The sequence below is a fragment of the Glycine soja genome, chromosome 9 (genome assembly GCF_004193775.1).
Source record: "Glycine soja cultivar W05 chromosome 9, ASM419377v2, whole genome shotgun sequence".
Classification (NCBI taxonomy): Eukaryota; Viridiplantae; Streptophyta; class Magnoliopsida; order Fabales; family Fabaceae; genus Glycine; species Glycine soja.
In genome coordinates, this window is record NC_041010.1 from 36894485 (window position 1) to 36908638 (window position 14154).

The 14154-nt window shown below is 31.2% G+C and overlaps 1 protein-coding gene across 1 annotated transcript; it reads right to left on the reverse strand.

Moving 5' to 3' along the window:
* Positions 1–548: 548 nt before the first annotated feature.
* LOC114368670 (ABC transporter G family member 11-like) lies at positions 549–6833 on the reverse strand. Its single transcript, XM_028325896.1, has 10 exons — positions 5958–6833; positions 4872–5161; positions 3498–3669; positions 3265–3387; positions 2818–2946; positions 2473–2667; positions 2273–2359; positions 1902–2174; positions 1213–1320; positions 549–1111 (listed from the first exon to the last, which is right to left on the reverse strand). The coding sequence occupies exons 1-10, from the start codon at positions 6363–6365 to the stop codon at positions 773–775; spliced, it is 2124 nt and encodes a 707-aa protein (XP_028181697.1). The 5' UTR covers positions 6366–6833; the 3' UTR covers positions 549–772.
* Between the last annotated feature and the right edge of the window lie 7321 nt (positions 6834–14154).

Genomic DNA, 14154 nt, shown 5'->3' on the forward strand with positions numbered 1-14154 from the left:
TACACGTGCAAATAAGAAATTTCACATCAAATAGAAATGAATATGTTTTTTTTATAAAAAAAAAAAGATAGAAATGAATATATTGAGTAACGTACAAGTAACAAATACTCATATATTTAATGTCTTAACATTTTGAGGTCAGATGTGCTATTAAGTTCGCTAGTGATTCCTTACTAAATATTAAAAGCTTGACTATGACGCCCTTGTTCACTGGTACCCAACACATAGATTATGGTGCTTCTAGACATATGAAGAGGGTAAACCTTTCCTGGCACAAAAATAGTTTTTTTTTTTAAAAAAGATTGATTCAGTTAGAAAGTAATTAATTCATATCTCAAAAAGAAGTAAATTTGATTGGCATACATAAGAATCTTGTTGGTGAGAATAATATGTAATTATCTCTGAAAATATTTTTTTTAGTCCTAAGACTTGTTCTGATCTTTGTGAACCCCGAAATTTAACCCACCTAAATTTTTTGTTATAAATAAAATATTTTTTCCTCTTTTGATACTAAGAGTCTTGGAGGACATTGAAACATATACTAGGGATTAAGAAAGAATTATGAACAGTGGGCGTTGAAGACTTAATAATAAAACACTCCAGAGTTTCATATTACTCATCCCATTCTTAGGGAAGTTCTGGAGTATATGTCAACATTGTTAAAGACCAAGAATGTATAAAAATAAGAAGAAGAATTTTAAGTTATATATATATTTGTCTAATCCCTACTTGATAATGAAAGCTTCATTATTTGAGTCAAACTTTGATGCCTTCATTTTGTTTGAGTGGAAACATAGGTTCTGAGAGATGGTGACTGAGTGAGAACATCAGGTGCAATAGTAGTGTTCTGTGCTCCACTCTTCTGCTGCATTCTCCTCCTAGCAAGGTACCCTCTCACCCAAGGCGTAACATCCTCGTTGACTTTGATCATGATGAAGAAAATGATGCGGTAGATCACAATCATGCTGAAGATCACACTCAGGTTTATCCACTTTGATCTGTTGACATCAATTTGGAACACTTTCTCCAAGATGTATTCGCCCGGTATCTTCGGAAGGTCCGGTGTCTGGTTGTCGAATACCAAGCCGCGCAAATCGTTCTGGTACTGACCCTGAAAGAGTTTTCCATTGTTTGTTTTTGAATCATCAAAGTTAGATGCACATGCTTGGCTTTCAAGAATTGAGGTGTGCTAGTTCTATGTGTACGTATTACCTGTAGTGCCCAGAAGTGGAAACTGATGTATGACATTGGGTAGCGCCACACTGGCTTTGGAATATCATGTGGGAGCCTAAAGTAGCCTGAGACCAACATGAATATGCCCTGAAATTTGAAAAATAGAAGGGGGGAAAATCAATTTAGTAAGGTACGAATGTATGATCAACTGGATTATTTTACATATTAATGAGCAAATTAAGCTCAAAGGTTTTACAAAATGAATCCTCGGATTGAATTTTCACATGATATTGTCACATGAAAATTGTGTGTCTCTCTCTCTATTCATAGGTGTTAAATAGGTGAAGAGTTATCAATATTTGTGAAAATCTAGAGAGATAAACACACAATTTTCATTCCTTAGTTTTAACTGATTATGCAACATGCCATGCAATTAGTACTCTGACAATTGATAAAAGACAAAACTTAGATGTAGTTCAAGTGTTTTTAGTATTGTTCAGCAATCAGAATTGAAGTTTTACCTCAGTAATCTGAGTAACGAAAGATTTCATTAAATGCCACCGCAGATTACTGAGGTGAAACTCTAATTCTAATTAGAGGTTTAGAGAATAGTACTAAAAGCACTAATGAAACCGAATCTAAATTTTGTCAGTTTAAAACATGTTAATGTTTTGGATGTGCGTAATTTAATGTACATGTGCTTAGATTATGGGGAGGAACACGCATACCTGAATTCCTGCTCCAATAATGATGCCCATGAGGAAGTTGGGGACAATGCTAGCAATTGCCATCATTAAGCTTTCAACCACTGTGACACTGGCGTAAAGGCACAACACAAAGAAGAGGTAATGCCAGAAGCCAGGGTGTAGGCGAACCATGAAGTAACAAATGGTTCCTGAGAGAAAGGTGATTAAAATCAGGAAGGGCATTGCAGATAATGTGTTGCTGATGACAAATGAAGTGACACCATAGTGGCCATTAAGCCTCTCCCTTTGGAAAACCTATGATTGAAATAGAAAATGTCAGATTTTCTACTACACTGTGCTGAGTATAATAAGGATTGTGATTAGTGATTGTATAGGGGCCACGAAACATTTACCTTCATGTCTTCAACAAATGAAGGGAATCCACCAATTGACATGAAGGTGACAAAACCAAAGACAAAAGATGCACAAGAACCTCTAGCCTGGAAAAACAAAAAGAAAGAAAACACATGAACACCAAGAAAGACAAATTTATTGCCAAACTGATCCATTTATAACAACTTCAAATTGCTTTCAAGTTAATAAATAGAAGTACCAGAATAGAGTTGTAGCCTGTCCCCACATTCAAATAAATGGTTCCAATACAAACAGTGACCACAATGTAGATAACAAGCCTAAGCCAGTAGTAGCCAAAGTCCCTTGACATGTTGATGAAGGAACGTTTGGTTAAGGTGTACGACTGCATCAGAAAACTAGCCTCACTTCCTCCAGCTTCAAGCACAGTTCCTTTCTGCAGAATGCAACATTCTTAAGATCACAACATTGGAGAATTGACTCCAGAAAATGAACAAAAAAAGGAGGATATATATAATGCACTCAATTGCATCATTCTTAAGTTTGGTTATTTTTCTTTAATGAGTTACCATTGAAAAGCACTTACAACTCTGGATATCTCGTCCACTTTTTGTCTTGCAGCATAAGAGTGCTGAGAAGTGCGGTAGAAGTCAATAAGAGTTCTGATAGCTTCCGCAGTAGTGATCCTGTCCAAAGGATCATCACTTCCCTCAAACTAGAAATCAAGGTTCAAACAAAATGTTAGCAAAGGCTTATGTAGTTATAAAATAAATTGATGAAAAGCACAAACTAAAATATTGAAATTAATGTTGCCATAACATAACTAATAATAATAATAATATTTAAAAATAAAATATAAATAACCCCCAACACCTTGCAAAAAGCCTGCTTTAAAAATTTTTGGAAAGAGATTTACAAATTACAATTGAAAAAAAAGGTACATTTTTAAGGAGAGTAAATAAATGACTACTAATTAATGACTATATATATAGTGCTGCAAAATTGAGAGTCATAAAACAGAAAAGATGAATACCCTGAGTTTCATGGACCCTTTAAGGGTGGCCTTGACTTTGTCAAAGTCAGAATTGATGCACCTGAGGAAGTGATCAGAAGGGTTCCTCAAAGCAGGACATGGAAAGCCAGCTTGTGCAAAGAACTGCAGACAAAATCACTTGCAAGAATCACAAAAAAGGCTCCATTTCTTTACAGTCATGGTACATTTAAGAAACATTGCAAAAAGAGAAAAAAGTGAGAAGTGAGTTGAACCTCATATGCCTCTGAAGCTTGCCCAAAATAAACAGTTTTGCCACTAGAGAGCAAGTATAATTGGTCAAATAGCTCAAACACTTCACTGCTTGGTTGATGAATAGAGGCTATCACGGTTCTTCCATCCCTTGCCAAGGCACGTAGGGTCTGAGTCACAAAGAAAGCTGAAGCACTGCCACAAAACACAAAATTCCAAAAAAAATGAGTTCAGCAAAAAAGACATGTTTCCACTTTACAAATTTGATTCTTCAACACAAAAATTAGTACCTCTGCAATTGTTTATGAAAAAAGATAGTATTATTTATAGAATATTGTAATCTCCCTTTAGAGAGTGCACACAAATTGATGTTGTGACTATGTAGAAGAGCAAAAAGACGAAGGCATAACTTCCAAATTCATTTAAAAAAAATGTATTTGTTTGTACATTTTATTTTACAGAGATAATAAGAATTTCTAAGATGAATAATGTAAAGAGACAGTGCACGGCCCGTTATTTATTGCAGCACGTTTTTCCTTTCCCCAAATATATACTAGTAGAAAGTTTATTATTATGTGCAGATAGAAATTAGAAACACCTACAAGACAAGCATACATCAATTAATAGCTTCCCAAACGTAACAGCAGAAAAGACAAAATACTTCTAAAGAGAATTCGCTAACCTATCCACTTACTGAACCGCTCCTTCTATCAAAATGGTTTTTACTTTACTGTGTATTTTAGGACATGTTTAAAACATCTTTCTCTTGTAAAAAATTATATAAAAAAAATCTCTCATTTTTTATTATTTTTATTTGTTTCAAAATATTTATCACTCTAAAAAAAACTTAAGAAAGTATATGAATTATTATTTTCCAATACTATTCTCATTTATTAGTATCCCACCTACATATTTAAATGAATTTACTACCACAATCTAACTCTTTTAATAAGGATAACTTTATTTTAAAAAATTATCGTAGTAATTTTTTGTAACAAAAAAACTATTTTTTTTTAAAGAGATACTATGCAAATTTACATGTAAAATTTGACATTTTCAAATTTATTAAATGACATGACCGCAGATTATCAAATAAAAATATTTTTCACAAACAGTATACTGAAATTAAACTATTATACATAATATTTTCTATTTAAAATTAGACCAGAAGGAAAACCCATATAGGAAAAGCTGCAGTTAGGGGGAGAAATTAAGATTAAACGTACATGACTATGCTTTTTGCTATATAAATGTCAATCACTACAAAGGCACAGTTATGAAGCACAATTACACACACATATGGTACTAGTAGTTATATAATTAAATATAAATAGTATACGTGGGATCACTTAGGACAAGGGAATTAAATGCACATAAAGTGATATATATCTAACAACCTGTCAAGTCCACTGGTTGGCTCATCAAGGAAAAGCAACCTTGGCCTCATCAAGATTTCCAAGGCAATGCTGACCCTTCTCTTCTCCCCACCACTGATCCCACGCAAGTGCCAATTTCCAATCACTGTGTCAGCACAATCTTGGAGCCCCATTGCCACAATGGTGCTCTCAACCAAAGCACGTTTATCTGCCCATGGCATGTTATCCGGCAAACGCAAACGAGCTGAATATGATATCGTTTCTCTCACCGTTAGGGTACCGATCAAGTTGTCATCTTGTGTCACATAGGCCTAATTAATTATGTTTACATCACATAATGAACCAAGTTAGGAACAAATTATGTACCATTTGGCAAAAGTAGCATGAGAAGTTTATAATATGCTTAAATGTGCAAACATAACATATGGAATAGTCTATTAGGCATATATAATTAAGACAAACCATAGACCATAGTTACTCTCAAAAAGTTCAAAAACCAAACACATCTTAAAGTGAACAAAGATGACGAAAGTAACATTAAGCGCTATCACCAACTAACTTTATATTCTTCCAATCAAGCATAGACACGGACAGGTAGCATTTAATTAGTATAGAGCATTTAGTACATAGCCAGAAGAGAATGAAACATTTTGATCCATTCTTGAAATTAGAAATCTATCATTTAAAAAAAACTTATGTTGTTATGGTTCCCAGAAAATCCAAAGAGCTTAGATTTAGTTGTTTTTTGGGTCAATAATTGAACAAGTGTGGACACACAAAGAAAGCAACAAAAAGAAACTTTCTGAGTAACAACATCAAAATCCTCAAATTTCGCATGATACATAAAGTTTCCATTTTTAAGGGTAAATGTTAGTCAGTATTTTAAAGACATCAGTTAATAAACTTAAAGTAGTAGAATTTTTTTTTAGAGAATAAATTATATTATCTATGATCTTTTTCCCTTTAGGCCACTGATTAACGAAACCATTTTTTAAAAATATATCTAAGAGTATTAAATGAAACTCCTATATATATTTTAACGCATATCTAGCTACCAAAGACCACATATAGTAACTTGTTAAGGCAAAAAAAGGGGGGAAGACTCACGGCAGTGCCAAAAGAGAGTTTTGCTTTGCGCCCATTGAGGAGGATGGTGCCTGAAAGGAAGGCATTTGCAGCTAAACGACTAGAAAGTGCATCAAGAAGAGTAGATTTTCCTGAGCCAGAGGGTCCCATGAGAGCAGTGAAGGTTCCTGGTTCAGCATAACCAGTTAGACCCTCCAAAACATTCTGTGTCTCACCGTTGCTGAGAGTTACCATCACAGTCAGATCCTTCCATGTGAGCCTTGCTGAGACATCACCAATGATCTCTGCAGTGTTGGCCTTCTCCCTCCAAAGGGTCTCACTCAGAGGACTCAACCCTGGTAGGGTTGTTGTCGAACCATTCCCTGAAGGCCTTGTTGTTGCTTCTATCTCCATCATGCCACCATGTGTTGGTGCTTCAGAGTTTCTCATCACTTTTTTTTTTCTTCAAAACCTTTTAGGCTTCAATATACAATATATAGTCCAAAAGAGAACAAAAGGGTAGCAACCAAATTGAAAAAGTTACCCTATTGAAGGAGAGTAAGTGTATATATGAGGAAGTTGTTGTTATTATAAGAGGGAGAGAAAAGTGTGAGTGGTGAAATGGTAAAAGTATGATTGGGGAGGTTTGACTGAAGAAGGGGTTTTTTAAGAGAGAGGATGTCTCATGCAAAAAGAGTCTTTGTGGAGTAGCATAGATTTGTAACTGTAGAAAGGGTTTAGTTTATGGCATGAACAAGAGGAAGTGATTGGAGCAAAGGCTATTATATAGTCTTCTTCTGATCAACACTGCTGTAAGGGATGACCACAAACAACAACATATGCTGCTGCTAATACTACATGCTATGCTACTCGTTGTTTGGGAGAGCCCAATTCTCAAAGCAAATATTTAGAGAGCAGCAAGCTATAAGTTTCAGGCCATTACTATATGGAAGCAATTAATTTGTGCAGCTAGTTGTTGGTAGCTACATTTAATGGCAAACCGACCCCCATTTAACCCTGAGAAGGAGTATGTGTTCATATTGGAATTTTTTTCCAAAACATACATAATAAATTAATTAAATATCAAAACATACATATTTTTCTATTATTTACCAAAATATACATATTTACTGTTCATAGTGTAAATTTAAGTTAGAAAGATCCGAATTTATACTATTTTTTTCAAAAATTTTACTAAATCCCATTGAGAATTCGAATTCCTCCAACCTGAATTCTCAACATGAAATTTTATTTTAAAGAAAAAATATTTTTTTAATATATTTAAAAATAATATAAATAAATGGAATTAATAAAATTAGAAAATATTATCATATAATTTTTTAGTTATCATGTAGGTACTTAAATAAATTGTAAACTTATGGCACTTGAACATGTTGTGAATTTTTTTTAAGTTTAATTTTTGTTTTGTTGATGATTTTTTTTTTACATGTCTTTATATTGTTTTAAAATCTATTAAAAGATTAATTTTCTTAAAAATAAAAATTACGTTAAAAATTCAGGTTAGAAGGACCCGAAATCTCAACTGGTTTTCACAACAATTTTGGAGAAACATGTTGTAAATTCAAGTTTGGAAATCCAAATTCTCAACTGGTTTTCACAACAATTTTGGAGAAACATGTTGTAAATTCAAGTTTGGAAATCCAAATTTACACTGTAAATAATAAACATGTATGTTTTAATAAATAATGGAAGAATATGTATATTTTAGTATTTAATTAATTTTTGTATGTATGTTTGGGGGGGGGGGGGGGGAATTCGTTCATATTGTGTGTATGTGTGTGTGTTTTTCAACTTTTCCGAGTGACCCTCTATCTATTCTTCCATTCCCATTTCATTTTATAAAAAAAATGTTAAAATACCGTCTTTTAAAAAAGAAAAAATAACAAAAAAACAAAGTATCCTTAGAAACAGAAGTGGTAAGACTAATTTATCGAGAGAGACAGAGATTATCTAAGTAGAGTTTCCTCTCATAACAAAATTATCTTTATACATATAGTCAAGTAGTCAAATATTAATCAGTATATTTAAGAAACTCGGTTATTTATTAGACCATGTTGATAGTAATACTGTCTTTTAATATATTTTTTAACATATTCTTTGTTATGGACTAAATTTTGTGAAAAAATTACATAACTTTTTATGTCTGCCTGTTTATTTAACAAATCTTATAAGTAATTTTAATTAATAATATATATATATATATATATATATATATATATATATTAGAAATAATATTTAAAAAATGTATAGCTAACATCCTATTTATTTCTTCACCCTATGTGACATTCAAATATGATGTGCAGGAACATGGGCCTAATTAATTTGGCATGCCCTGTGAAGCCGAACCAAACCCTTTCTTTATTGGTAAGCAAAACTAGCAATGGTGGAAAGATTAGATTGATTGAGAGAAGGGTATCCACGTGAGCTCAAGGGTGGGACCAATTAATACTGAGTTGTATTGATGAATGAACGAATGGCCATCATTGTCATTTGGTTACAAGCTGGCCCTAATGAGGAGCCTCCATTCTTATGCAAGTATTTTATTTTTTTAAATCTTAAGTTTGGAAGGAGTTGGGAGTGGAGAATTGATTAAAGGCTATTAATGACAGATAAGAAGGAAAAGAATGCGATGTAGATTAGATACATGTAATGGCTGTGAAAAGAAGTTGAATTCTAGTACCGCCATAATTCCTTTTTTTTATTATTATTATTTTATAAGAAAAGTATTAATTATAACAAGACTCGTTTCTAGTTGCATGAACACACCTTAAAGATATTGTTTTTTTCATTATAGAGTAACCGTTAAATCATGTATTTCTCGCCTCTTATTTAGTAAAATTTATGTAAAACTCACCTGATAATATGAGTGATTAAATAGTCTCTGTGTTAATAATATATATATATATATATATATATATATATATATATATATATAAATACATTGTCACTCAATTACAGCCTATTATAATACATATTAAGCCTGGTGATTTTTACAATAAACATTTTAAAAGTCAAAGTAACAATTTCTAATTGATTTATAGTGTAAAAAAATTACACTAAAAATGCATAGAAATTCAACGCTAACAATATTAACATTTTAATTAGTTATATTTATTTTTATTTGTGCAAGGTCCAATATTTTATATCTGAACGCACTTGAGAGTCAAAGTTGAGGTGAGAACTGAGAAGCACGCCACATGCTATATGGCCATAGGCCTTTGTATATACGGACCACCATACCTTCAACACGTGAGTTAGGTATAGCAAAGAAATTAACTAGTAAAGCATAAGGTCATATTTGAGCTTAACTAGTTGTGATGATTAATTGGAATTAGTTTATCAATATAAGCAATAGTGATGAGTAGATAAATTGCTGAATATGTCTGGTTGTACGTTAGCTAGCAAAACGTGATAAATTCATTCATCGTATTCTTAGTTCATTTGTAATAAGTTCACTTGTAATGGCTCATAAAGCTTGAAAATGAAGGAGGGTAACATTATAATTACTGATGCGTACATTTTGACTTGTCGACTTTATTGTTGAGAGTGAACAATCGTCTTCACTTATTATTTTTTCAAAAGGGTAGATAGGTAAGGTAAAGCAAAATGGGGAGAAGTTATAGATTTTTGGTCTACGAGTCTAAGACAATATTTCAGCAGATTGTACTTTAAGGACCATTAAATCATGATTCCGTTTAAATATATTTGCGATAAAAAAAAAAAAAGTAATGGAATGTACGCATGATCCTGTTAGTGTTTGAATTTAGATACTAATGGAATGATGATTTCACTATTCTCTGGTCAAAAAAATAACAGAATTATAATTTTATTGTGTCATATTAAGATAAAATGCAAATCTTCAACACATAATACATTAGATAAAAAAAAACCTATAACTCATAAGAGACAAAGAACAAGGGAGAGGGGATGGGGTGTCCAACCAAATAGAGGAAAGTGCCAGACAGGAAGGAGAGAGAAAGGGGGTAGGAAAGGGAGGAAGGTAAGTTGGTCATTTCATAGAATTTGGGGGTCAAAATAGCAACCCCTTAAATCATATAGTGACCATTAAATCATATAGACTACTTTCTTTATGAGAAAAAGGGGCTTAAAGCCCAAGAACAAAAATCCTATGAAACAATTATTTCCACTATCAGATTTGCTATTGGCATACCATTTTCTGTGAAATCCCTCTTTTACCTACTCATTAAATTCCTACACCCCATTTTCCTTCTCATCAGATCCAAAACATCTCCCCCATCCCAGCCTAGATCCAAAATCACCCTCCCCCGCACCCTTCCCTCCTTAGATCCAAACCCCATGGTCATCTTGGTTCTTCCTTTATGCATCCCTCCCACCTTCTTCCTACATATTCCTTCATGCAACTCACCCCACCATCCATATGTAAATAGATATGGGCAAACGTCCTTCACGCAGATCTGGGCAATGTCCTTCATGCCTCCCTATTTCCTCACTTGTTTTTTTCTCACAACCAGATATGTGCAAGGGTGTGAATCTAGGTAAAGGTATCATTTTTTAGGATTTTTGAATTTGGTGTTGGGATTTAAAATTTGGTTGTTAGTGAATTTGTGTGTGATTGGGATGGTGGGTTTGGGATGGGGATGAATTTGTGTTGATGCTCAACCAACAAAGGAAATATGATTATGTTATACACCATGTAACAAAATTGTAGTTTTGTTGTTTTAATTTTTTTTACCCCCTAAATAACAATGAAAACACGATTTAGTTGTACACCATTCCATTGTACACTTGAACAACAAAATCATATTCCCATTTTTATTTGATATTTTCACCCCCATATAGGCAACGAAAATATGATTGTATTGTATTTCCATCCAAGGGGTAATTTTGGGATATAACTAAAAGGCACCCACATAGGTAGTGCCAATAATAATTTAAGCAATGCTAATAGCAACTCCCAAATCCTATAGTCCATACTTCGGCTTCCCTAATGAGAGATCCAGTGAGAGTACGAAAACAATAATATAACCATCCTTTCTGTTTTTCGTAATCTTATGCACAAATTACTAATTTGACTTTACATTTATCTAATTATTTAAATTACTCTCAAATAAATATTCTTAAACGTACAATAATTCCTGAGTTTTTTTTATTACCCGAAATTTTCAATATTTGAGCTTACTAATTTTATTTTAAATTCTTACACACTTATTTTTAATTTATCTATCTATGATATTTAAAAAAATAATTAATATGATTTTTTATTACTTTAACTTAGTTCAAATACAATTGCAAATACAGATATTAAAATATTAACTTAGATAGTAGGAAAAATATAATATTTATTTAATTATTTTTACAAATAAACAAAATAGTCAATAGAGGAAGTTACATTAATATTTCAATTTTATTATTTTTTAATCTTATGCACTGGTTTGAGTTTATTTAAGTTTATCAAAATCCCCTCTAAATTTAAATAAATAAGAGTTTTTTTAATTCTTATTTTATAAAAATATAATTTTAAAAATAGTTGCAATAATTAATGATATTGCTAATTATTAACATAATCTTATATTTTTCGCATTAGAGGAACAGGAAAATAAGAAAGGTTACGATTCTTGTCAAAATTGGACACCATGGGCAGGACCAAATTGTGTTTTCTAATCATAATGGATAACAACTTTTTTAACCTTGTCAGTATATAATTAGATGTTTAGATGTAAAGGTTAAAGTTATTGACTTGACTTTGAAACTTTGAGTCCAAAGGTTATTTAAGAAAAGTTAACTCCCAATAGAGTCAAAATTGGATGATATATATATACAAATTTTATTATATTGTATGACTTTTGACACCTAGAAATTCAGATTAGTTGTCAAATACTCACATAAAGATGTCAAAATAAGCTAACCTGATCCATTCACATTGACTCATCATAAGTTGTAGTTTTTTTTTTAAAGGATAAGTTGAAGTTAAAAATGAGTTAATACAACCCAACTCATTTTTTGGTAAGCCAAAAATAAATAATCTAGTTCAAATCAACTCAACTTATTATAGACTTGAGTATTTTATAAATTTTGAGTTTGGTTTTAAATTTCATGGTGGTGAAAAAGATTATAAACAAATCATTAAGAGTGATCATTTACTTTCATAATCTAAGACATATCCAAATGTACTAAACAATAAAGCATCTTTGTGATTGAGAAATGAAAACGTTAATTTATAATGAATGATGATATTTGAATACTCATTTTTTAAACATTATATCAACGCTTCTTATTTTTTTATATCTTTTTTCTTTTTATCACTTCATATTATCTATCATACCTATATTTTTTTCATTTTTTATTTTCTCTCTAGGTATCAAAAGGCATTTGAGTGTCCAAATGTCTTTTTCCATTTATAATAGAGAACTGAAACAATGTAAGCCTTTCTTTTTCTATTCATAATAATAATGCACAATAACTTCAATGCGGGCCGGTTCACATTTGGACCAATAACTGTGCATCATTTTCACAAACTTTGGAGGGTGCCCAATTCTTTGTACGTCAATTTAGGTCCAATTAAGAACAATCATATGCAACAATCATGATAAACAAAAAACAAAAAAAAATATATATATATATGCTAGCGATTTAGAGACTGTAACTATTTAATCGCTAAATTTTACTCTTAGGTACCAATTCAAGAAATCGTCTCTGTTAGTTATAATCTATACAAAAGAAAATTACGAGGTTATTAGATGATAATTTGCTGGAAAAGGTGTTATAGGGTTTTTTTTTAAGGCTAAAAGATCATTTTATTGAGTATAAAGCTTGAGTACAAGGTGTACCCAGGCAAAAGTACACGAGATCAGAATCTTACAAAATTAACAATGATTCCAAGCTACACAAGCCCCCAAAACACAAAGCACGGGATAATATGCTGCATATGACAGCAATACTACAAAAGGTGCCAAAGTTATAATATATGTCAACTAAGTTGGATCCAAACAAAAAAATAATAACAAGATATGCATTTTATCTTCTTCAAATTTGAAGTTTTCAAACATCTAAAGTCCTAAATTTCAAACAAATTATTTTTTATATATATTTATATTGTGGGTTTCATTTTATCATTTGTTTTCAGTAGGATAGAGGATATATTTGAGTTACAAAAATTCCAGTTGTAAATGTATATGTATGTATTGTAAGGGTTGGGTGTACCTTGTGTCCTTTATCTTTTATTTTAATATATTATTTATTTGGCTGATAAAAAATAAAATGAATGAATGATTAATGTTTAAGTTATAGTCTTAATCATTTTTTTGTTAGATGTAATTATTTATATTTGTTTTTCTTCAAAAAAATATTAATATTAATTCTTCTCACTGATTCTCATAAAATTTCATTCTCTTTGTATATTGTTAATTTTAGATTTAATTACATTTTTAATCTATCCGTTCAAATAAAAATCTTTCGATGTAAAAAAAAATATATATAAAATTATAATTTTATAGTAACTTGTACAATTAATTAAAGACTTAATATCACTTTTACTCATTATATTTCACACTTATTTTATTTTGGTACATTAAATTTTAAAAGTTTCATTGTAATACATTAAGTTTTCTAAATGTATCATTTTAACTCTTTTTTTTCAATTTTCTATTAGAAACGTTAGTGTTATATTAACTTCTAAATTTTAAAATGATTTAATGTTACTTATGGTCTATTATGTTTTTATTTTTGTCATTTATGTTTTCGAAATGTATCATTTTGATCTTTTTTTCAAATTTTCTTTAGAAAAATTTGTGTCCGTGTTTTAAATTTTAAAATAGTTAAGTTAACATAGTGATGACTAAAAATGATCACTATACTATAATAATAATAATAATAATAATAATAATAATAATAATAATAATAATATTATTATTATTATTATTATTATTATTATTATTATTAATCATTTAATAATTATAATAATTTCATTCACCAATTATTCGCAATCAAAATGGGTATGACCTCTTTCTCTTTTTGTTGCTTTACTCCCGCCGTCAATCCAAAAAGACCGTTATCTTGCCCCTGCTTCCGTCTCCACCACAACCTCCCTACATGATTGGAATTGTCATCTCACCTAATGACAACAATCGTCTCATCGTCGCCGTCGATAGCAGTGCGTTGACAAAGGCAAGGAAGACTGACAACACCCAATTGTGGATGAGATTTGACCGATCGGGCCAATCAAAATCATCTTCTAATA

Coding starts and splice junctions, on each gene's coding strand:
- LOC114368670 (XM_028325896.1), bottom strand. CDS start 6,365: ATGAGAAACTCTGAAGCACCAACACATGGTGGCATGATGGAGATAGAA. Junction 5,162..5,957: donor AACTCTCTTTTGGCACTGCC/GTGAGTCTTCCC, acceptor ATAATTAATTAG/GCCTATGTGACACAAGATGA. Junction 2,360..2,472: donor CAGGCTACAACTCTATTCTG/GTACTTCTATTT, acceptor TTGTTTTTCCAG/GCTAGAGGTTCTTGTGCATC.